The sequence below is a fragment of the Corapipo altera genome, unplaced genomic scaffold (assembly GCF_003945725.1).
Source record: "Corapipo altera isolate COAL_440 unplaced genomic scaffold, ASM394572v1 RXGC01000072.1, whole genome shotgun sequence".
NCBI lineage: Eukaryota > Metazoa > Chordata > Aves > Passeriformes > Pipridae > Corapipo > Corapipo altera.
This window is the reverse complement of record NW_020884943.1, coordinates 2,248,435-2,271,492: the sequence shown is the minus strand read 5'-3', so window position 1 is coordinate 2,271,492 and position 23,058 is coordinate 2,248,435. Positions and strand designations below refer to the sequence as shown.

General features: G+C 36.4%; 1 protein-coding gene across 1 annotated transcript in view; it reads left to right on the top strand.

Annotated features, from left to right (window-relative positions):
• The window catches only part of SLC17A6 (solute carrier family 17 member 6), a 29,324-nt gene extending 23,949 nt beyond the window's left edge, over positions 1 to 5,375 (top strand). Inside the window, exons 9-12 of the mRNA XM_027662203.1 lie at positions 677 to 809; positions 1,520 to 1,630; positions 2,799 to 2,926; positions 3,244 to 5,375. Coding sequence (XP_027518004.1) covers positions 677 to 809; positions 1,520 to 1,630; positions 2,799 to 2,926; positions 3,244 to 3,576 — 705 coding nt within the window. The 3' untranslated portion in view covers positions 3,577 to 5,375. The remainder of the gene's footprint in view (positions 1 to 676; positions 810 to 1,519; positions 1,631 to 2,798; positions 2,927 to 3,243) is intronic.
• Positions 5,376 to 23,058: the final 17,683 nt, after the last annotated feature.

Here is a 23,058-nt window from a genome sequence, read left to right as displayed (position 1 = left end):
GTATACACAATGAATTCCCTGTTAGAACAAAATATGGTCTATAAATCTATTATTATATATTGGAACAGCCATCACAAAATTACTAGGTCTCATTTTGCTAGTATGTATAGCACTTTGAGTATCAACAGCAGATATTTAGTATTTTATCTTTCACTACGTACAGAGTTTTTCAGACATACATTTTGCCCGTGTGAACTTTGGAGCTTGAGGAATGGTCACAAATCAAAAGCAAATGGCAACTGTGCATGTGATGATGATCCATAAGGAATCTGTCTAAGCATGTGAGGTTTGCTGCAAAGCTGTGCTGAACACCAGCAGAAATGTAGCAATTCAGTTTAACATGTTTGATCATAAATTTTCTGAAATGAAAGGACAGAGGAACTGTAAGTGAGGGAGGGAAAAGGCTTTAACTTAAATATAAACTGTGAGAACAACCTATAAACAAGAAGTGTCACGTCATCAGATGTTCTTAAAATCACTCACTGTGGTTCATAAAATAAAATTATTTCAGGTCACCAGTGTTGTTCAGTTGATAAACCAAGTTAAAACTTTTTTTAGTACATAGCCTGACATTAATAAAAAAAAAAAAAATTAATTAGTTGCTGAATGCTTCAGGAAATGAAGAATCAATGTTTTCTTATGGTTTATACTTTGCTAATTCTAATTATTATTTTAGGTGGGTATCTTATCTGCTGTGCCACATTTAGTGATGACAATTATTGTTCCTATTGGGGGACAAATTGCAGACTTTTTAAGAACCAGGCAGATTCTTTCAACCACTAATGTGAGAAAGATAATGAACTGTGGAGGTGAGTCTTCCTATTTTATTAAAGTTCTATAGATTTGATGTCCATATTGTGTTCTGTAAAGAATAAACAAACAAACTACACAGTTTTATGTACTTAGGAAGCAATACTTTCTGCATTTTTTTATGTAGGGCAGATGCTGTTACTAAACAAAGGAAAACATAGTTGTTCTCATTCCCAGTTTCAATATAATTATTTGGTAGTGGAAAGATCATTTAGGTTGTTAAAGAAACAGATGAGCTTTGGGAGGGTAATTTGCCTACCCTGAGCTATTTACTCAGTCTTAGCTCCTCATCTAAACACCCTCTGCACTAAAACAGCCCAGCCTACCTGAGGTTACATCCCTGACTTCTGAGATGTTAAAGTCACATGAGCTGTACCCTTGCTGTGACAAGGGCTGGAAAATTCATGAGCAGGTTCAGTGTATATTCCCGTGAGAGGTGGCTGGAATGACCTAACCACATCACAAGTATTTATTTTCATTTCAAAACTGACAGGAAGTAACAATAAATTAGCATACAAAGAGTAAAATAAGGATTATTCGAGATAGGAAGGACACATGTTTTTTAGGGATGAAAGAAATACCTGATTATATTCTACTCTGAGGTAACATTTTATTTGTGTTCCTGTGAAATATATCACCATATCCTAAGGCCTTCAGTGTTTGAAAGGGAATTAAATCTGATGCGTGTGTTTATTTATTATTTCCCCAGGTTTTGGTATGGAAGCAACTCTTCTTCTTGTGGTGGGATATTCACACAGCAAAGGAGTGGCTATTTCATTCTTAGTTCTTGCTGTAGGTTTTAGTGGATTTGCCATATCTGGTAAGATTTTATTACTGTTATTACTAAATTATTTTATCCTAAGACATAGAACCTCTTTGTTTTTATTTATGGATAGTGATTAAAAAGCCCCTTCACTTTGGAATTCCCAAAGGATATTATTTGTGGTCCCTACAAAAGAAAGTACATTCAGTATTACATCTTTTACATTAGATTGTTTCTGTGCAAGTACTTCAGTCTTTTTCATATTCATTGCAGCAAATTATACTTTCTTCTAATTAAGATGCTAATGTGTGCTATAGATTTTTCTTGAAATCAAATATAGAAGACAAATGGACTGGTATTACACAGTGATACCTGAATTTACACATCTTTGTTTAAATATAGGTCTTTCACCATTTTTTCCATTGTATGTTGGTTAATACCTCGTTAGTTTTGTATTATTTTACTAATTTGGGGCCTAATTACTGGATTTTTTTTCTGAATTAAAATTCAGCTATTCCCCTTTCCTGCTGATTCATCATCCCTTTGCCTTTCCCAAACACAAGTCACCTGACCTTCCATTGTTTTCCCACTGTGATCTTGGTATCCTCTCCCATGCTGGTTCCTTATGTCACAAATGGACTCTCTTTCATTTTGTGCCAAACATCTAAACTCTCCTTAATCAAGTCTGTCCTTAATCCCACGTATTCTTCAAGGTATCGTTCCTGTTTTTCACAACTTGGGAAGTGTGTTTCACTTTTTCTCCAAGTTGTCCATATCATACTGCCTGCCTTTTCCCTTTTACTACATTTCTGTGTCCAAAGATTTGTTTTCTGTTTTCACTTGCTTTGGTGCTTATTTTGGGAACAATTAGTTCTGTCTCTTTAGCTTATTTAAAAAGTTACTGCCTACGTTTTCAACAGAATCATGCTGCTGGAGATGAAAGAGAACAAACAAACATTTATAAAAATTAATTAATAATTCATTTGTAGATACTGTCTTTTTACTCCATTCATTTTACCACTGAAGAACAGAAGGGAACTCCCTTCTGCTGGTCTGTGTGACTCTATAGGAATATTTAAGTATTATAAGCCTTCTAAAGAAAAAGAAATGCAATTAGAGCTGCCCAAATATGTCATAGTAAAATTGTGAAGTGATAACACTACGTTCCACAACTGAAGTAATGCTCTGCTCTTGGTATGAATGTTCACTAACCTTTCTATTGCAGGATTCAATGTCAACCATTTAGACATTGCCCCAAGGTATGCCAGCATCTTAATGGGGATTTCTAATGGAGTCGGGACCTTGTCTGGAATGGTTTGCCCTATAATTGTTGGAGCAATGACAAAGAACAAGGTAAATGAAAATACAGTTTTCAAATCTTCCAGCTTAATACCATTGCTTTAAGAAAAAGACCTTTCTGTAATTCAGCTTGCCAGGATATCCATATTAGAGCCTTGGACTTGTATGCAGGGATGCAAATTTGAAGCATGCAGGACGATGGAGTAATAAATTTTTCAAAGAAAGGCGGATATAAATAATTGGAATCCAGACACTCAAATGCTTTAGCTGTGCTGGCTAGCACAGTCTTAATCCTTAATTTAAATCTTTTGACTCAGAAGAATTAGATAGATCTATGTGCTAATCTAATGGAGCAAATTTCCTCTTTACAGACACGTGAAGAGTGGCAGTATGTCTTCCTCATCGCTGCTTTAGTTCACTATGGAGGTGTAATCTTCTATGGCATATTTGCTTCAGGAGAGAAACAACCCTGGGCAGACCCTGAACAGACAAGTGAGGAGAAATGTGGCTTTATTCATGAAGATGAACTTGCTGAAGAGACAGGGGACATTACCCAGAATTATGTAAATTATGGTACCACCAAGTCTTATGGTGCTACAACCCAAGTCAACGGTGGCTGGCCTAATGGTTGGGAGAAGAAGGAGGAATTTGTACAAGAGGAAGTACAAGACTCATACAACTACAAGGAAGGAGATTATTCATAACAAACCTAAATATTTGGTATATTTTGTAGTGTTTGTGATTAAATTCATTGTGATTGTTTGCACACGAAAATAAAACGTGGTATAAACATGTAAACACATATCAAACAGGAAGGTCTTACTGTAAAAAAAATACATCAAAGTGCAATCTGTATGAGTTGTGACATGTTATCACTTTCATTAGGTTATATTTGTTCTATAAACATTAGAGTTTTAAGGGTTTACTGGTCAAAACTATAGAGGCAATTAGATACTTACAGTATACAAGAGCTAAAACTCATAACTAAAGATTAAAGCACAACTAAGCAACCAAGTTGGCACATCTAATGCTCTTTTAGCAAGCCAAAATTACTTGACCATTAAAAATGCACTTATATATTTGTTACACTGTATTGAAAGAGATTGTGTTAAAGACACACATTTACTCAGTGCGATGTAGGAACTGTGTGTTTAGCCTGGGACAAGAGCTTTCTCAAAGAAGAAAGGTTGAGTCCTAGGTATTTACAAGGGTTGATCCGGTTCCCTTCGTGGTGATTGTATCAAGCCTAAAGAACAAATAGGGCATATTGTATGTTTATCGTGATTACATGCTGCAGGCTACTCTGTGATGAATAAAGGAATTATTTAGGAGTTTTATACTGAATGTTTGGGCACAAATTCTTATTTCTGTTGTTTACAGAACCTTGTGAAATTATAGATATTGTCATGTTCTTCCCTGCATTTATCAACTAATATAAAAACAATATATAATATTAAGTCTGACTTTTCAGGCAGACTGTCAAATCCCTCTATCAAAAAAAAAGCTTTATGATTCTATTCTTTGCAGTATATTCCAAATTTGTACTGGTGTCTTTAGAGAGAGAAAAAAAATCAATATAACATAGAAAAAAATATAGTCTTTTAAAAAATTCCAAAGAGAAATTTACTATGAGCAAGTAGCCCTATGGATGCATTTGTTTTGCAGAATATTTTGAAGCCAATAGAAGAAACAGAGAATAATTTAACCCTTATCCTTCCCTTAATAGCTTTCATATTTTTACACATCGTGCCACAGTTGTATACATAGATATAAGTTTATTGAAGATACTGTAATTATAGAAAATGTTGTTATTTTAGAAATCCCTGAAATAAAAGATGTATTTGTCTTTCAATTAAACCTAATAATGATGGACACTGAATATGAGTAACCTATAAACTCACAATAAACCAAAGTGGTAAATAACTAGTGTTGGGTTGAAAGAAGCCAACAAGCATCATGCTTGTCTTTTTACCATAACTCAACAGTGACTGCAACATTAGTGTACCAAGCAATAAGTGCAATGCATTATGAAGTGCATAATCTTCTAGACTATATATTAACCTTCATTTAGCTTGTTGTATATATTTGGGGTTGTTGGGATTGAACCAAACTGAACCAACTGAATTTAGCAACACCAGACCACTTCTTAATACTCTAAAATGACAACAATGATCCATTTCTTAATTCAATCAAATGATTATTATTGTATGTAATAATCCATTCTGGATTCTTGGTCTGTTCATTGTATTGTGCTAGTGATTGGAAACCCTGCTACCGCAATATACAACTTGAGGATTGTTTCTTCTCCTTTTTTTTTTTTTTAATGCAAACCATACCTTGACCTTAAGAAAAAAACAAAAGTATTTTGCTTTGTGCCTCAAAGTGATGTAAAACGTGACCATAGCTTTTGCTGTGTTTAATGAAAAAGATGTGGACTGTGTCACTTTCGTTGCTGCAAAAAGTGTTAATAAAATGCTCTATTTATCCTTTTATATAAAAAGGACCACCATGGTTTCTTGTAATTTTTAAATGCGTTTTAATATAGATGATCAAAGTGATAGTCACTGCAGAACAAATTCTGCTATCAGATTCTATCAAATATCAAATTCTACTTGTTCCTCCTCTTGTGAGGAAGGCTTGGTGTAGGTGTGGAAGAGAAAGGAGCAAGAGGATCAGTGTGACAGACAATGCAACGAAACTGGGAAAGACAGACTAATCTGCATTAGCTAAAGAGCTATAGATCAGCACTCTCTAAAGAAAAAGAAAACCAACACAGACCACTGCTCTTGGAATTTTTCCCTTTTCTTGATCGTGCAACAAGACTCCTTAATTGAAATGTGTTATTTTCCATCCATTTTTAGACAGAACCTACAGCACTCAGTGATTAAGAAATCCTGTAGCAAAAGTAAGTGTTTTTCTACTAAAATTTCTACTTTTCAATGATTTTCTTTCACCAAGTAGAATAATGTAAAAACATCAAACTGAACAGAAGGCTTCAAAACACCAACCAAAGCCAGGTCCAGCGTTTTTCACCCATAGGCTGATTATCAGGAGATGCTGAGTCAGTTAACAAGCAAAGTTACTGCTAATTCTTTTGCTGGGCTGGTGTCACGTTGCCATGGAGATTGCTGAAAGATTCAAAAGTGGGATAAATAGGGGCTGTAAAATTACTCTTGTATTTATTGTGGTGAGTGGACAGCTCAGAAAATGCAAACTAAACTAAAATCCATTTGTCTTAATTTTCAGTCTAATCTTAGAGTCTTAGAATTAATTAATGTTAATTTTAGAATTGTTTCAATAATTTCCTTTCATTAAGTGTAGGTAATCTTTTTTTCTTATTAGCCTGACACCTTTTAACCACTTAGAACAAAGGAGAGACTTTAACCCAGGCATCAGACACTGCACTGTTCAGCATCTGCCACTCAGTGAGAACTCAACACTTGCCTGTAAATGCTACACTACTCTAGGAACCTCCACATCCTCTTTTTAACTCTCTGCTTCTGCTTTTACTCTTTCACTTCCTCTTTCAATCGCAGAGCAGAAGAATTCATTCTTCTGGGAAGGAATAGGAGCATGATAGGTTTTAAGATTTTTACTTTTTCACCAACTATTTGTGTGAAAATACAACAAGCAATCATCAGGAACATGACCGAGAAAGAAAGAGGGGGAAATGAAGAAAATAACTGGGTTCTTCAAAGACAAGAAGCAAAAGCTGGATCTGCTTTAGGGAAAAGGAGAGTTGAGGGGACATGACCCTTCATCTAAACTCCTATACTTCTTCTCAGTAAAGAGATTTATGATTCTGCCTTACTTCTTCAGTTTTATAAAGTAACATTGTTAAAATACACCTGTTCAGCCTCTTCTGAGCTGTGCCCTTTCTGGTCAGAGGTTTCTCTTCTGCACTCAAATCCAAAGACTCGCTCTGCAGATGTGTTGCACTCGTACAGTGTCATGTTCCCTTTTTGGGACTCTCAGCAGCTCAAATCACCTCCGTTTATTGGACTGTGCTCACAGGCACTTAGTGGTTTTGTCCTACCACTGATTTCTGTCCTGTTCCACTATCTGGTATTCCCTGCTCGCTTACTATGTTGAAAAAAAAGGAAGAGAATTGTTACTCACATTTTTATTTATTGGTTACTTATCTTTTCAGTGAGGAACCATAAGTAAAAGGAAGGAGCTGAATCCAGGCTCCACTAAAACTGTTAGAAAAGCTTTGCAGTCAGATGAGCTAGAATAACACCTCAGATGTTCACCTTTATGTCCTCAAATGATTCCATATAGACAGGTCCAGTGAAATTGTGACAATTTTTAAAATATTTGAATCTCCATCAGTGGGATCCCTTCTGTTAACACATACTCTTTGTTGCAGAGATAAAGCCATCACAAAGTGCTCTTTGCTTTCAGAGGTGATCATGAAATTCAATCGACCAAATTTCATAAAAACACTTTTCTATGGGGAAAAAGAAAGCCTCAAGGTAAAGGCTGAATAAAAGTTACAAAAGAATATCTGCAAATATGAATGAAATTCTGTTTCAGCATGAAGCTAGGAATAGAAATGAAGGTGGAAGTCAGAATAAATGTCACAGTTCAAAGCTGTACTGTAAGAAAGATAACATCACAGTCTCAGTTGCTGCCTCTGAAAGATGAAATGTTTTGTTCCTTTCATGATAAGCTGTGAAAGAATTTAAAGGCTAGTCTCAGTCTAGATTAACTACTTAGCAGCAGCTTCTTTTGTACTTATTTGGAACTTGTCTTTTTTTTTTGGTTGAACAATTTTCACTGCACTGGGAGATTTAAGAGAAAATAATCAAAGGACCTTGAACTAAAGTCAGATATTTTAATTAGATATCTATGTATATCCTCTCTATCCAGCTAGTGTGTCAGATGTCACTATTCTAGCTTTGCTTAACACCTCCTCACTCAGCTGTAAACGAAACCACAGCAAAGAATGAAAGGTATTATGTATTTGCTTATGAACCACTACAGAAGCTTGTGTACTTACTTATACTGAGGTCAAGTGCTTAGGCAGCATCTTTCATGTTTGGGAATTAATGCCACAAAATGATTGTTGTCAAATGCCTCCTTGGTAGGACTTTTAACATTAGAAACATATAGTCCTTGCAATTTTTGTTTTAGATGAAGCTACATTCTCTCAAACACCATAGGTGAGACATAAGAAAACAATAAAAAAATCAGCTTTTAAGCAAGAATTCAGTCTCTGGAAGGCTCTTATCTGTAGGAAAGTAGGTAGAGAATAAGTATGAAAGAGGTGTAATGTCAGACATAAAACATATGGCTAAGTTAGAAATTAGAGGAAATAAAAGCATTTTAGGAAATCTAAGGAAAAGCTTACAGAAGAGATGATAAATGTCACTTTTCCATGTAGTGAGGTTTGGATTGGAAGGGACAGTGAGAACAGAAAAACACTTACAGGCCTTCACTGCCCTGAGCCTCCTGCTCTGGGACACCCACTTGCACCCGCAATAGAAATGATGCTTGGAAGCAGAAAATGAACCAGATAAGAAAGCATTTAAACAATAAAGTACTGCATTGTTAAAATTGGAAGGCTGCCTTTTAATTAGAGTTTGTGTTGTGTAATCAATTAAATGTGCCAGCCCTGGCTAGATGCCACCAATGGCCCTGACTAAATGAGTCTGTGAGGAAGGTATGATAATTTTCTTCAAGGTAAACATCAGAACAACCAACAAAACTGTTAAGTGCTTTCAGTTTTAATCTGGAGAGTTCCCGTGTCATCTTCTTTTTTTGTAAATGTTACTTTGTGGAATTAAAATTGAATCAAATAAAGAAAATGTCAACCTTTTTTCTCAGTTGTGTTTTTCTGTGCAATTATGTCTGGTCGCAGGGTCAATAAAGCACAAACTGTTTACCCTGCACAGGTGAAGCACCAAATTAAAAGTGGTGTTGGAAAAGATGTTTGTTGGCATGCACAAGTCTCTCAGAGCAAATCACAAGACAGCACTGCCCATCTAACTCTGCCCTAGGAGTCCTGAAGGTTCACAATGGTTATTTCTTGACTAGAAATGTGATGGGACTGTGATGAAGTGGATTGTCTGTGCTTTGTGAGTCACTATTCTCCATTGCATGAACATGCAAATCCCAGTTACTATTGAAATATGCCCTTTAATAACAAAAGAATAATAATAATCTCAGTAAAAAGTCTAAAAAAGGACCAATTCATATAACATGTTTGTATACATCCTCTAAAAACTTTTCAGCTCACTTTAAAGAACCTGAAAATGAAATACATTAAAAAATTAATTACATACATTAAATGTCATTTTAAAATATGTGTTTCAGGAAACATACTTTTGATTTTTTCCCACATTTCTTGTATAACTCAATCATACTTCCCAATTAAAACCATTCCTCTCCCATTTTTATGTACTAAACACATTCAGCAATGAATGACACAAATTAAAATCTAGGAAATTAGAATAACCTCATTGGTCCAATTTCTTCAAAGGACATTTTGTGTGTGTCTGTGTTTCATATGAGTACAAATAAAAGGTTGGTTTTTTTTTTTTAAAGTATTTTCTAGTTCATTTATTTTCTTGCCTTGGAATATCTTTATTAGCCTAGAAACTTGTTTATACAATTCCAGACCATCATTTACTCTTTGTATCACTAAATGTAAGTACTCCATGTTTTATTTAGCATAAAATCCTTTGGGATTATCTGTGGTTTATTTGTTCTTGTGTATCAATTTGACTTGAGAGGACCCAAAAACTACTTGGCAGAAAATATACAAACTGAAACAATTTTCATGGTATTGAAATACCAGTACTATTTAGCATTTAACGACTGGCACTCTTTTAAGATCTATTCCCTAAGTGATACTTCGATGCACAGACCGTGATACTTTGGAGAATCGTGTGCTATCCTCTATGAAAACACCCAGTTCTACTCCCTGTGAGGCAGTGTGTTGGGAAGACGTTGATGTCACTCAATGAAGACAAACCAAGTTCCTCAAAATTGTCACTGTCATGCCTGTGGCTGATCACTGCTGTGTGACAGCCACACTACAAGCACTGCAGTTCTTCTCTGGAACAGTCACCACCAGGCAGGACCTTACCCACAGTGCTTCTTCTCTCTGGATTTCAGCCTATATCCCCATTTCAAAGTATGGAAGGGCTGAAGCAGAGGGAAGGTCCTTACTCTATTTTCCTCAAATTCAGAGGTCGTGGCATTTGTTAGTTCTCTGAAAGTTAGTTCTCAATGAAAGCTGTACCTGCATGGGACTTCACAGTGAAGCGGGTCAGCCCGGGAGGAGTCCTGGGCCATGGTTGAGGCTGCAGGGAACGAGCCTCTCACATCCCAGCAAAATGTTCAAATCCTTCTGCTGCTGGATTGATCTTCTATAATCTCCTGATCTCTACTGTTTACTTAGCATGAGCTGGTGAGAGTATTTGAAGCAAAGAAAAAAGAAGTCTTTGTGACACAGGGCAGACAGGGCAAGGTGTGGTTCCTGCTCACCAAGGGATGTATCCATGTCTGCCTGCCTTGGTGCCTACACAGCAGATGTTCCAGATGTTTTGGCTCCAGCATCAGTTAAGTAATACACCTTAATGCTCACCTAAGTTGCTGTCAGTCATGAAAAAGGTAAGTCACACAAGAAAGACAATCCCATGAAATAACTAATTAAACAGCCTAGAGGCATGTGAGGAAAAAACCCCCTGGGGTGACTAACAAGCAAACCCGGAGGCACTGCTTGGAAATGCTTATTTTCTTTTTAGCTATTGATTGATTTAATCTTGTGAATATATCGCTTTCAATTGTGTTATAAAAATAAAACAGCATATCATATGTAGGTTGATTTACAGCAGTATATTGGTAGCATGGTTCAACCATTCCCTGTGGGATTGCTATTTCCTCTCTTGCTTCTTTCATTTGGAGCAACTTTGGCTTTCTTTGCTCTGCAATGAAATCACAAACCACATGATTCATCCTGGAATAATCTCACAAAAATAATCTCAAAGGCATACAGAAAAAGAAAAGTGTGAGAAAGAATGAGACGGAAGAGAATCCTGCAGCTGACTATGGGGAGAGATTTAAAGGTCACCATCAACAGGGGCTGCAAAACCAAACATCAGAAAATACAATAAAATCAATTAGAAAATTGCTGATGTGTGGAAGTTAACTATCTTAATAACAGAGTATAAACATGTTATGTCTTCAAACACTTTTGGGCAACCTCATTCGCTTTCAAAATAAAAGGTCTATGTAATTTTCTTTAGGAGTTAGGATTTCCTTAAAAAGTTTTTTTTTAAGTAAATATGTTAGAGTTTATATGGACAAAAAGTGTTTACAGGGTGGCTTGAAGCCTGACATTCCATTAAGTGTGGCTTTGCTTCTGTTGCCTGAATAGACAGTGCAGGAGCCACAGAGACCCTGTGTCATCTAAAGGGAAATGGTGTTGATCTCCCAGGGAAAAATGCTGGAGTCCATAATTTCATTTGCTGTGTGTGGCCATTAATTTGAGATTAATAACAAAGTCCAGGAAGAAATGGAGATGAATTATTGATCTGCTTTTGGGCACTAATTAGAACAGGTTTACAGTTAATCTCTAAAGCACTCTTTGTCTTGCATGCAATAAGAAAAACAAATTTAATTAGTCTTCTGTTGTTCTTGTGATTTATTGAATGTATGACAACAAACGAGCATCATATTCCTAATAAGGCATTTATGAATGGGCATTTTGGATTGCTGGCATGCTCCTTAGTCTGTATCTGTAAAAAGAGCAGGGGTTGTCCATAACAACTTTGACAGTATGCAGGGTTTGGGGTAAATTTAGCAACATACTAATATTAGATTTGCAGTAGATAAAATGCTTTACTAAGAAAATACAGTCACACTTTACCATTAGGATTTGATCTTGAGTGTTGAGTAACCTGTATCAGTGCCACATTACCAAGCAAGCAAACCTAGATTTTACAGTGAGTCATCTGTCAGCAGGATCCTTTCTTACTAATCTTAATCCTAAATCTCCATGGAGGTGCTTAAGGAAAGACAGGATGTGGTACCAAGTGCCACGGTCTAAAAAGTTGACATGGTGCTGCTCAGTCCAAGGTTGGACTCAATGATCTCAGAGATCTTTTCCAGTTGAATTGATTCTGTGATTCTGTAATTTATTTATATATTATTTTTAAAAGCAATGTATTTTAGGTGATCCTCCACTCTGATATGACATCCAAAATGTGGCATAATCTACGCATTAAACAGAAGAAATTAAGGTTGTCATGAAATAACAGTTCTAATTTCTTTGCAACTTTTAAAGTTCTATTAATGCTAATTAAATTCATCTTATGGTTTTTGCATTAACATTCACTATTACCTTGCTACAAAATGTTGTTGGATTTATTATAACTTAAAGAACAGAAAAATCAGAAAATCATCTCTCCTTTTTCTCTTGAGGCTTTAAAGCAGATTTAAGTCCACAGACAGAAGAATAAACCCACCTTGTGATTCCTCCTGCCTTCTGCTGCCTCCAGACGATGCTCAGACCTCAAACCAAGCATGTGCAACAAACACTCTCCAAAAATTCTGCTTGCTACACTGTATGCTTATATATTTATATATATGTGTGTGTGTGTAAAGTCCGAACATTGCAAAAACGAGTACTAGCAGTTAGGAGACATCATAATTAAAATCTGCATGTACAATCCTTCTCCACATACATTGTGAAACAATGCACAATGGACTAATGTATTTTTCCATGAGATCTCCATGTCAATACACAAATTAATAACATAATCTAATTAGCAGCTATTGAATATGCTGTTTTCTCCTCCTTCTTCAGTGTTATCACCCCATTTAAATCCTGATTTGAAGACAGAATGATTATTTTCCTTGATTACTTCTCAGTAGGACTCATCACTGCAGTGTCGTGATGCTCCAGACATTGATCCCCATGTCCTCAGCATCTGTGTAATATGAGGGCTTTCACTGCATACTTAATAGAAAACAAGATCAAACCTCGAAAATTATAATTAATTTATAGGGCACAAATTGGAGAGCTTTTAATCCTGATTTTTAAGAGTAATTAGTGATAAATAAAACTACCAAAATTTGTAATATAGCCTCCATATCATCTGCAGTTACAAGTTCTCTGATGCCATCAATCAGATGCATCATCTGAGCATAATCAGACTGTTTCTTCTCTATCCTCCTCGAATATTTAATATCTATAATATGTTCTGTTTCTTTTTGTTTAATAGCTTGTTTATTTTCAGTCTAGAAGTTTTGGAATAAGAAAGAAGGAAATCACTTCACTGGAGTGGCATTCAACAGCCACAAGTAAAACATCATCTCCCTTTCCTAGTAAGTGTCTGACAATCCTCTGCCTCAGTCACCACACGTTTTTCAACTAATGCAACAAGTTGCTTTTTTTTCACCTACAGAAGCCATTTTCTGTGTAATCAATCAAGCAATGATCTTATGAGAACAGCAGTGCCCAACACCCAGCCTGTGTTCCTTGACTCACCATCCATCAGCCCAAATCTGCAAACTGCAATGACCGGTGCAAATGTACGATCTTAATTTCATTTGATTCCTTAACCCAGAGGTTAAGGACAGAAAATTGTTGTCTCTTATCTACCCAATCTTTCCATGTGGTTGGTCAGAGCAGCCATAAAGTTCTACATCACCCATGGAATCTTTTTTACAGGGATTCCCCATGAGCTGGAACTCTGCAAGCAGATAAATACTCCTGTGTTTGAGTACAATGAAGTGGGGCATCTTTTCCTGAATTTCAGTAGGCAAGTGATTGTACATCCTGCTCTGGAGCCCAAATATTTCAAAGCATGCTTTCAAAAGCTTCAAGGTTTTAAGTATTGCATACTGATTTAATTGTTTAAATAAGTGTAGAGAAGCAAGATTCAGGATGGGAACAGTTCCAGGCATGGAGAAAAGCATACAGCAATCGACAGGACTTTCATATGGACTTTACTGTTATTATGTGGTTTCATTGTATCCATGCTACACAGTGCACAACTGCACATGCCCAGGCTTCCTCCTCCCCCTTTTGCCTGTGCCCTGTTCTGATTTGCTGCCCCGTTTGTCTGTCTGATAGCCCACCCGATGTTCTGCCCCTTCCCCTGGCGGGAGGTTTTAAGAATCAGACAGACGCCTGAATAAAGAAGTCTGCTTGCACCAGTCCTCGTGTCCTGTCTCCTCTTCCCTAATCGGACCGCGACAACCAATTACCAATTTCTGAGAGGTTTGTTTCTTAATCTGTGAAAGAATATTTTCATTTTTTCATGTGTATTGCAGACACAGACAAAACAGGATGGGACATACTGATAGAAACAAAGCAACAGGGTTGTGAAGAGATAGTCATACAAATCTGGGAGAGCAGCTCTGCTGTCTTCAGGTGATTCAGACCAGTTCAATAAAAGTAAGTGTGTCCCCTGTACATCTGCCATTTAAATTTTGGAAGATTTCATTTATGACCATTTTTTATGAGTTAACACACATTGAATAAAAGGTCAGGCAAAAAACCAAGTAACAAATCAGTTAGAAAATGCATATAATGAAACTGCCAAACTACTTTATAAAAGACTTCTGTCTTCAAATATTTGGGAGAATTTTCCTAGCTATTTACTTAGAAATCAAAACCTTTATGCACATTAAAGCAAATGTAGGAAAAAACCCCCTTGAACAAACGGTGAATCATGTGCAGTTCAGTCTAAAAAAGGCAACTCCACAAGGAGCCACTAGAGTATAAGAAATTTCCATTATTTGTAAATTCATGAGAAATATAGTTAGTCAAATCCAGGCAATGAATGGTTCTGAGCAAAAGGGGGAAATTTTACAAGCTGTACAACTGACAAAGAACACTTTGGCATCCAAATACTGAGAAAAATACTGAATATAAAATAAATAGCAACTGAGAATACAAAAATAATTTTCTATCTCGCAGCTGCCAATCTAGTGGTGAAGTACATAGTTTGAAGATATAGTCCTTTATTTACATAGAGAATGAAATGCTTGCTAGAGGCTTGAATTATGTCACCTATCTGTCCTTGGTATTTCTGAGTTGCCTCCCTGTCTTTTGGTTAATAATATCTGTTTCTCCAAACAACTACTTTTAAAGAGAAAATTATCTCCATTTCTTGAGTATACAAAAAATTAGCAGTGTGGCTACTGTATAAGATAACAGCAAAAATGAGCTGGCAACATGATATGCCAAACTCTTCAACTTCTACCTACTCCTACTGCTGCACACTTCTGACATGTGTCCCACATCCTGTATCTCTCATCCCTGGAAGTGGCCAGTCCACCCACCCTACGTCAAGTTGATTAGATATAGAATCATATACACCAAGAACAAGCACCATGGGAGGGGGCTTGGAACTAGATGATATTTAAGGTCCCTTCCAATCCAAACCACTCCATGATTCTATGGTAGGAGCTTGATGTGACAACTGTTCAGATGTTCCTTTCAGCGAGACGAATTACTCTTAAGATTTTCAGATAGGCTACATTGCTATGAAGAGAAATAGTTGCCTAACCAAAAATTTTAAACACCATTCAACATCAAATATGGAAAATGTGTTGAGTTTCACTTTTATTCTCTCACAAGCACTTGTTTCCCCTGTATTGTAAAAATTCGTGAAACTAAATCTTTCTCCCTTTTCTCCATTTCAAAATCTTACTGTCAGGACTGGCATAAAAAGACCTTGCAAATAGATAGCAACCTATTTTTTAATCTTCACCATCAAAATTAAGTATACATGCTTGACTTCCTCTCCATCCCACCAATCATATGCTCTGCTAACAAATTTGGCATTTGGAAGGAAAAGGATTAGTCACTGGAGCAGCGAGGGAGAACTAAGGATTCCTCAGAAAAGAAGTGCCTTCAAACCTTGTGTCTGCTACTCATCACTCCCTTCACATGAGGATTCAAAAATACTTGGCATGTTTAATGGCAAGTTGCCTCTTTAAAGATAAAATTATAATAATAGGACCTCTCTGACAGCTGCCCCGTGGTTTGGAATATGAATACTGGTCCCAGGGGAGGCAGATGAGAGGCCAAAATGCAGATGAAATGGGGAGAAGTGAAAGGTTATTAGCTTGAGATGTGTCTCCAAAACGTATATTCACAGATCTTTACCACATAGCTAGTGCTGTTATGTGAACATCACTGTTTTAGTTCTGGAGTTGGGTGCTCTTTAGTGCAGAATATATATAAAAATGTAGATAACATAGTCATTATATATGTGATAGACCTGAAATAGCATTTAGCAGTCTTTAGAAAAGATTATGAAGCATAATAAAGAAAATGCCATTAATATAAAGTATTATAATTAGGTGGTGGATTAATTGCATGGAGAGGAAAATCTTTAGACAAGTTTTCTTTCTTCTGTTCATAAATTATTTTCATATTTACCCAAATGACACGTTGTTATAAAATCTTAATTTTTCTGCTGTAGTCAAACATTGGCAACCACCAGTAATAATTAGCCAACTAATTTTACTACATGGACAGCCTAGGAATAGATATACACTCTCATTCCAGCAGCATCAGATACATAGAACCTGTGGACACTGCTGGAAGCCTCTATCAAGACTGGGAAATGGGATATGCTGTGATATCACCAAGAAACAATTCCATTATGCCCAGCAGAACACAGTTCCTTTAGCAAGAGAAGAAAAAAGCCAAGTCTCTCTCTTTGCTCAGGCTGAGCCCCTTTCAGGATGGCAACCTACAGTACATATAATTTTTAGTGGCAGCAATGTACTGTTCAAGGATTTACACACCCCTGACCCCGCCCAAGGTCTGCTAAAATCTCACACAATATAATTGAGTTTTACTATTTCCTCTTAAAGGTACCCAATACCAAGTAAATATATAATGGAAATATTCTTGAAAGAACATTTTAACTGAGAACTTGACATTTGGGAAGTACATGAGTTATAGATGCTTCTGAAATTTTGATTTGTGTATCTTTCTGTACATGTATAGTAACATTTTTCAAGGATCAGTTGACACATTTTGCATTTATTTTATACAAAAAACGTACAGAAGGACAACATTGCTAAGAGCTCAAAAGCTGTTTCAAATTCTGCTTTTTAAAATATTTGAAGACTTAACTTAATCTCTACTTAAACAGCATTTTTAATACATTTTTCCATGGTTTATATTGATATTCAGTAAAAGCTTTTTGATCCAGAGAAACATGCTTTTATCACTCTGAGTCTGCCGAGAGGTCCCTGCAGCACTCAGAAGATGATCAATACTGTAGAAAACATCAGACACATCTCACTTGTTTCTTCTCCTTAAAGCAATCCCACATGGTGTATGTAACCTGATGCTTGAAAAATTCCCACAATGTTATGATTTCTGCCAATTTTTGAGAGTGTGGAGAAGATAAATAATAATTAATTAGTAGTAATATCTTTTTCTCTAAATAAAATTCAATGCAGGTTTGGAAAAAGAAATACTTGTTAGAGAAATACATAGAAAGAAACACATGTTAGAGACCCCTGAGTAGAGGCAGCTTCTGTGTACAGTGGGCACTGTCAGCACAGCTAATTTCACTACTGGAACTACCTCAAGAGAAAACTCATTTGACTGTGGTCTTATATAAGGAGTAACATCAGACCATGTCTCAGTTCTGGAAAATAATGCAGCCTTTTAAATCTAGCAGGTGGCAGACTGGCATGTTGACAAGGAGAAAGACTAGAAGTAAAAGCTAGTTTATTTTTAAAGTCAGAATTCTCTGTTCAAATTCAGGGAGATGTAAAATTTTCTTATTTCGTTTCCTTTGCCCTCAGCCAATTTGGAATTTACATGGAGGCAATTGTTCTAGGTTCAGGTGTGGCAGTTCTGGAACCTGGGATATTCAAATTTTATTGTTATAATTTCTTTCAAGTTGCAGACATGAAATTGTGATAAACCTGAGAAAAAACCCACCAGTACAAGCACAAATCACTGTGAATGCAGCACTTATCATGATATTTTTCCTCAAAGGAATATTGGAAAAAATATAAACTGTTGTTATTTCTTTATGCTGCTTTTGGAACACGTTCCTTTGGCATCTCTCCCATTATGTGAAATGGCTGGTCACTTGGCACACATTTTGGAGATAGGATGTGGAATGTGCTGGGCAGAGAGATCATCAAAGGTCCAGCAACTTCACTTCTGTGACCGTGCAGAATGGCTGATTCACCTCTTCAGGTCCACGATGGTGAGCAGAAGTGCAGAGAGCAAAGAAGAAAGATGGGGCTGCAATATAGCTGATCTAATATTTTTTTTTCAGGATGTCAGCAAAGTTAATGATTGTTTATGTGTTACCTGAGTGATCTCAGAGAGATCTTCACAAAGAACAGAAAGCATTGTGCTCTCTTACAGGTAGGAAAATCCAAGGACAGCAAATTGAAAAGAGCAGGACATGTTTGCTCCTGGCAGAGCTAGGAACAGAACCCAGTTTCTACCTCCAATGCACTGTTGAACTCTGCTCCTTTTTGGTGAAGAATTAAAAATAGACACATACTTGGATTAATTGGTTTGATTAATTTCAGCACAATTTAATTATTAATTCTGATCTTTACTCATCAGAATCTGGGAATTGTGGCTGAACTGCTGGGAATTACACTTAACAATTCTCTACCCTCGTTTCTGCAAATGGGACTTCTGTAACATCAGGCTGTGAGTGCTGACGATGTTCAGCAATTCACAGGATTTAAAACTAGTTCTAAATAATTTGATGGGGAAAAATGTTTCTCTATCTCGCTTTTGAAGGCTCCCTTCAAGGGCACAGACTTGTTTTTCTACTTATTTTCTATTGTTCCCCTTGAAGCAGGGAATTGCAAGAAACAAAACTTTACTGGGCACTTCAGTAAACCACTTTGAGCTTCTTAGCTTTGCAGACATGCAGTGAATGAGTAACAAATGCTCCTTGAAGGATCAGAGCCAATGCCAGGGAATGAGAGTACATGCCACAGATTGCTGCTGTCTGTCTTGGTAGCACTCAAACAGAGGAAGTTTAGAGGAAGATATTAGAATTATATTACTAAGGCCATGTACATTTCTAAATAAAACTATTATCTCCTAAAAAACAACATTTGCATTTCAGGTTCTCCACCTCTCAAAATGTAGCATTTCAAAGAAAAAAGCATTAATAAGCACAGTAATCCTATGTGAGGAAATGCATTTTTACTGAATTTTCTGCATTCATACTCCTTAAAAAGCATTAAACATGAATTATATATTTTCCTCAAGGAGTGTCAGTCTGTGAATTTCTTTCTTTGAGAAATATGTTCCTTTCTGCACAAGAAGAATACAGAATGCCCAATAGTTTATTCTTGAGATAAATGAGCAAAAGGTTTCTTTACTTTCTGTCCTAAATGTGAGAAAATGTATTTCTCTGTCCCATAAGTCCCAAATAACAAAGAATCAAATGAATTTTCTAATAAAATGTGCCTCCTTTGGATTTAATGTCTAAAATACAAACATTCAATCCTAAGACAATGACAATGCTTTTATCACAGTGAGTGACTGAGCTACACAAATCGAGGGTAACTTGTGTTGCCAACAACTTTCACAGCTCTTCTTACCTTCTCCTTGTGCTGTTCAATAAAAAATGCACACAGGTAGTTACCATGGCAATTCCTGCATCACATGATAGTCATAAACTGCTGCAGAGATGTAGAGTATCTTCTTAAAGAAGCATGCATGAATGTACATAGGTAACAGATAAAAATCTTCAGGTAAACGTTCTTGTACAGTACACCTTAAATTAGATCAGGTGTGAAAATGTTACCACAGAAAAAAAAATCATGTCAAGATTTCCCAAGCTATACACCTGTAACAGTGAAAACACATTTGCCCATAACTAGTTCAGTGGGCACAGATGAATGATTAGATTTTATAACTTTAGGACAGAAAATTTTTCTTCAACACCGCAAACAGTGTTGCATATACCTTGAAAATAAATGTAACAAAACTAACCTATTATTTCCTTTGTAAAAAAGTCCTGAAAGCACTTGATAGACATGGTAGGAAGGTATCTGCATGTGTTAAATTAAACTCATTCAGTCACGGAGAAGAAGCAGAATAAATCTGATTCTGAAATTCTGGGATTTTTTTTCAAATATGAAAGTAATAATTTCCATTAATTAACATGTGTTTTAATCTTTGGGCACAACCTAAAGGGCAATGGGTGAAGAAAATATCCCAGTTACTCAAACAGAAAAAAGCATTTCGAGCTTAGAATTATGTTCTTACCTTTTCTTCAACATCTGAGAACAGAGCTCTTGTTGCTTTTGAAGCAGCTCTGAAATTCTCATTTGGGTTCATCTGAGGCAACTCCTGGTGTGTGACCAGGGAAGGACACAAAAGGATGGAAAAAATACAGAAGGCTTCTTTATAAGTTTTGCTTACATCTGTGGGGGTAACAAGGGGAGAAGATGAAGGAGGCCACGGATTTATCCTTTTTCTGTTTCACTAATGCAAATACTGGATTTTTGTGTGACTCACAACAGGGAGAGCAGCAAAACCCATTAGGCAGCCTCGTTGCTGTTCTCTGCAGTATAGAGGCAAACAGGGCTCCTTCTTTTTTCTACTTCACATCAATTACAACCTGTGACTGTGATATTTCCCAGAATCTTTCTGCACATTGGGCCAGACATACAAAAAAGAGTAGAGAGGTGTCCTTGGTAGAAAGGTCTGGCCTCTTCTCAGTTACAAATGATACAGAAACAACTTAATACAAAACAGCTGAAGTGGTATTGCCACTATCATCTGCCACCAGGATTTATCTCAATTTCTAAAGTACTAAATGATCTCTGATCTCCTGATGATCCAGTAGTTGCCTTTTAATCCCAAAGATATTGGCTCCTCAGCCAAATAATCTAAATATATCACTTCTCTGCATCTGATGTCTGAACCCAACTCTTAATCCGCATCCTAGAGCATCTCAAGATCTAGCAGCATCTGTATAACACTTTGGAACATATTTTAAGAAGAAAAATTATTAAAATTATTTTAAAAACCACTAAAATTTTACACACAACACTATACACTGCATTTGTGCATTCCACATGAATCTACTGCTGTTGATCAGATCCCATCACCATAAAAGACTACAAAAATTTTGGTTTTCTCCCAAAGGGGAACTAATATGACATGCCTAGTCTGTTAGACACCCCCCTTAGACTCTTCAAGGCCACTTAAGCAAAAATTAGCACCTGGATTTAAGCCAGCACATGTAATGAACACAGGTTTGGTGTAAAAGCACTGCTCAGTAATTAATTTTTTTTCACTTTTCCAGAACTTTTAGTTAATTTTAAGGAAAACTACCTACAAATCAGTGGAGTCCAGCTGAAAGAGTGCAGGTAATTTCAAAGCCAACACTGGTTTGACACACTTTGTCAAGCAAGGGTTGAGAGAGAAAAAACAAAAAAATTAGGGATAGAAATTAATGACATTTGATTCTTTGTGCAAGCAACTGTGCAAGGAATGGGGAACTTCAGCTTCTACCAGCATCTAAAGACAAGGAGGGGCCGTAAGCACCTCACAAATGCTTTTTCCAACAATGGAAAATTTTTTTGGGCATATTTTCTTTTTCTACTTTCCGTATCAGAGCAGGCCCCATTTCCCCTGTTATTTGCCATAAGGCACTTGGAGTTACAGAATTTAGTCTCAGGAAAATGTCAAATATAATGAGAAAGAAAGAGGAAAAGTTATAAAAAAGGGAGAAAGCTGGCAACAAGTTCTCCTACGGGTCACATTCTCACAGGTTTGGCAAGTTCTTCTGTTTCATCCACTAAAAAACGTGCTACCAGCTCAGCTGCTTCTGCTGCTGGGGTGTGTCACAAGGGGATTGTCCATAAAAAGAACACCTCCTAAAGCACTGCATAATGTCAGCACCAGTTGACAATGTGGAAAACCAGCTTTACTCCTGAAAAACAACAAAAATTAACCACGGGTGGAGGGGGGGGGGGGGGGGAAGGGGTTTACCCCTTTCTTTCTTTACCACAAAGCAGATTGTGAAAGAAACGGAATATAATAATGTTGATGAAGACAGTGTGAACTATTTATTATTGTAATGACATGTTCGAGGATAATTTTGAAGATATTAAAATATATGGTGGGTCTAAAACCTGAGCAGAATCTAAAAAAAAAGTTTCTGAGGTCCTCCATTGTGAACTCCAATACTGAGAACCCTGCAGAAAGAGGAAAAGCCACTGATCTGTCAGATATAATCAGTACTTCATTCTAGCTCTTTGAAAGATAGAGAGCCACAGCTTACCAGAATAAAAAGTAAGGTTATGATTAAGCTACAAGTTAGTGGGAAAGTGATAAAAACTAACAGAAGGTATGTCAGAAAGTCTGAAATATTTTCTTTTTTAAATTGCCTGTTGATTCTCTATGTTGACAGTAACTGTTTTACACCTAAAGCAAAATTAAAACTTAAAGAATGGGAAAAAAACCCCATATATCAACCAGAACTCTACAGAGATATATCTGGGAATCTCTACAGAGGTTCTAAAGACCCTCTAGATTAAACTATATGATAAAACTATCATATGAAGACATTAAAATGAGCCACAGTGAACATTAAGGTGCTAAAGACTGTGAGGGAAAAGTGGTGAACTATTTATGTTAAAAATGAACATAAATGGGACCCTCCATTCATCACTTACTGATGTTTAGGAATATATTCTATTGTTGTAGAAACCTGAAAATCTGTCTTATTTCAGTATCCCCAAGTGAGATAACCAGAATCTGGGGAATGTCCGAAGCCTGGGACAATGTAAGATAAGGACTAAATTACAAACTCATAATTTGTAAAACTTAGAGTACCAGTTGTCCAACTATCTGACCAACAAGATCCTAAAACAACTTTTTGCACAGTTGTTGAGCGGAAGAAACCTTAATACTTTTAAGATGAAGCTTGATCATGTTATGGAAATGTGTATGCAATGTGTTTGCCTGAATAGCAGCAGAGTACATATTTGGATTCACAAGTGTGTCTCTGGTCCTTACTACAACATATAAGATTACTTTTAAAGGGAAAAAAGATGCCTTTGGGAAATATTCTTAGTGCAGGCCTAAACAGCACTTCATATCCACAATATGATGCTATTAGTATTTTCTTTAGTAAGCTGGATTCTGTTATAAAGATAACAAATTTCTGAGGCAGAATTGATAAAAATTAATC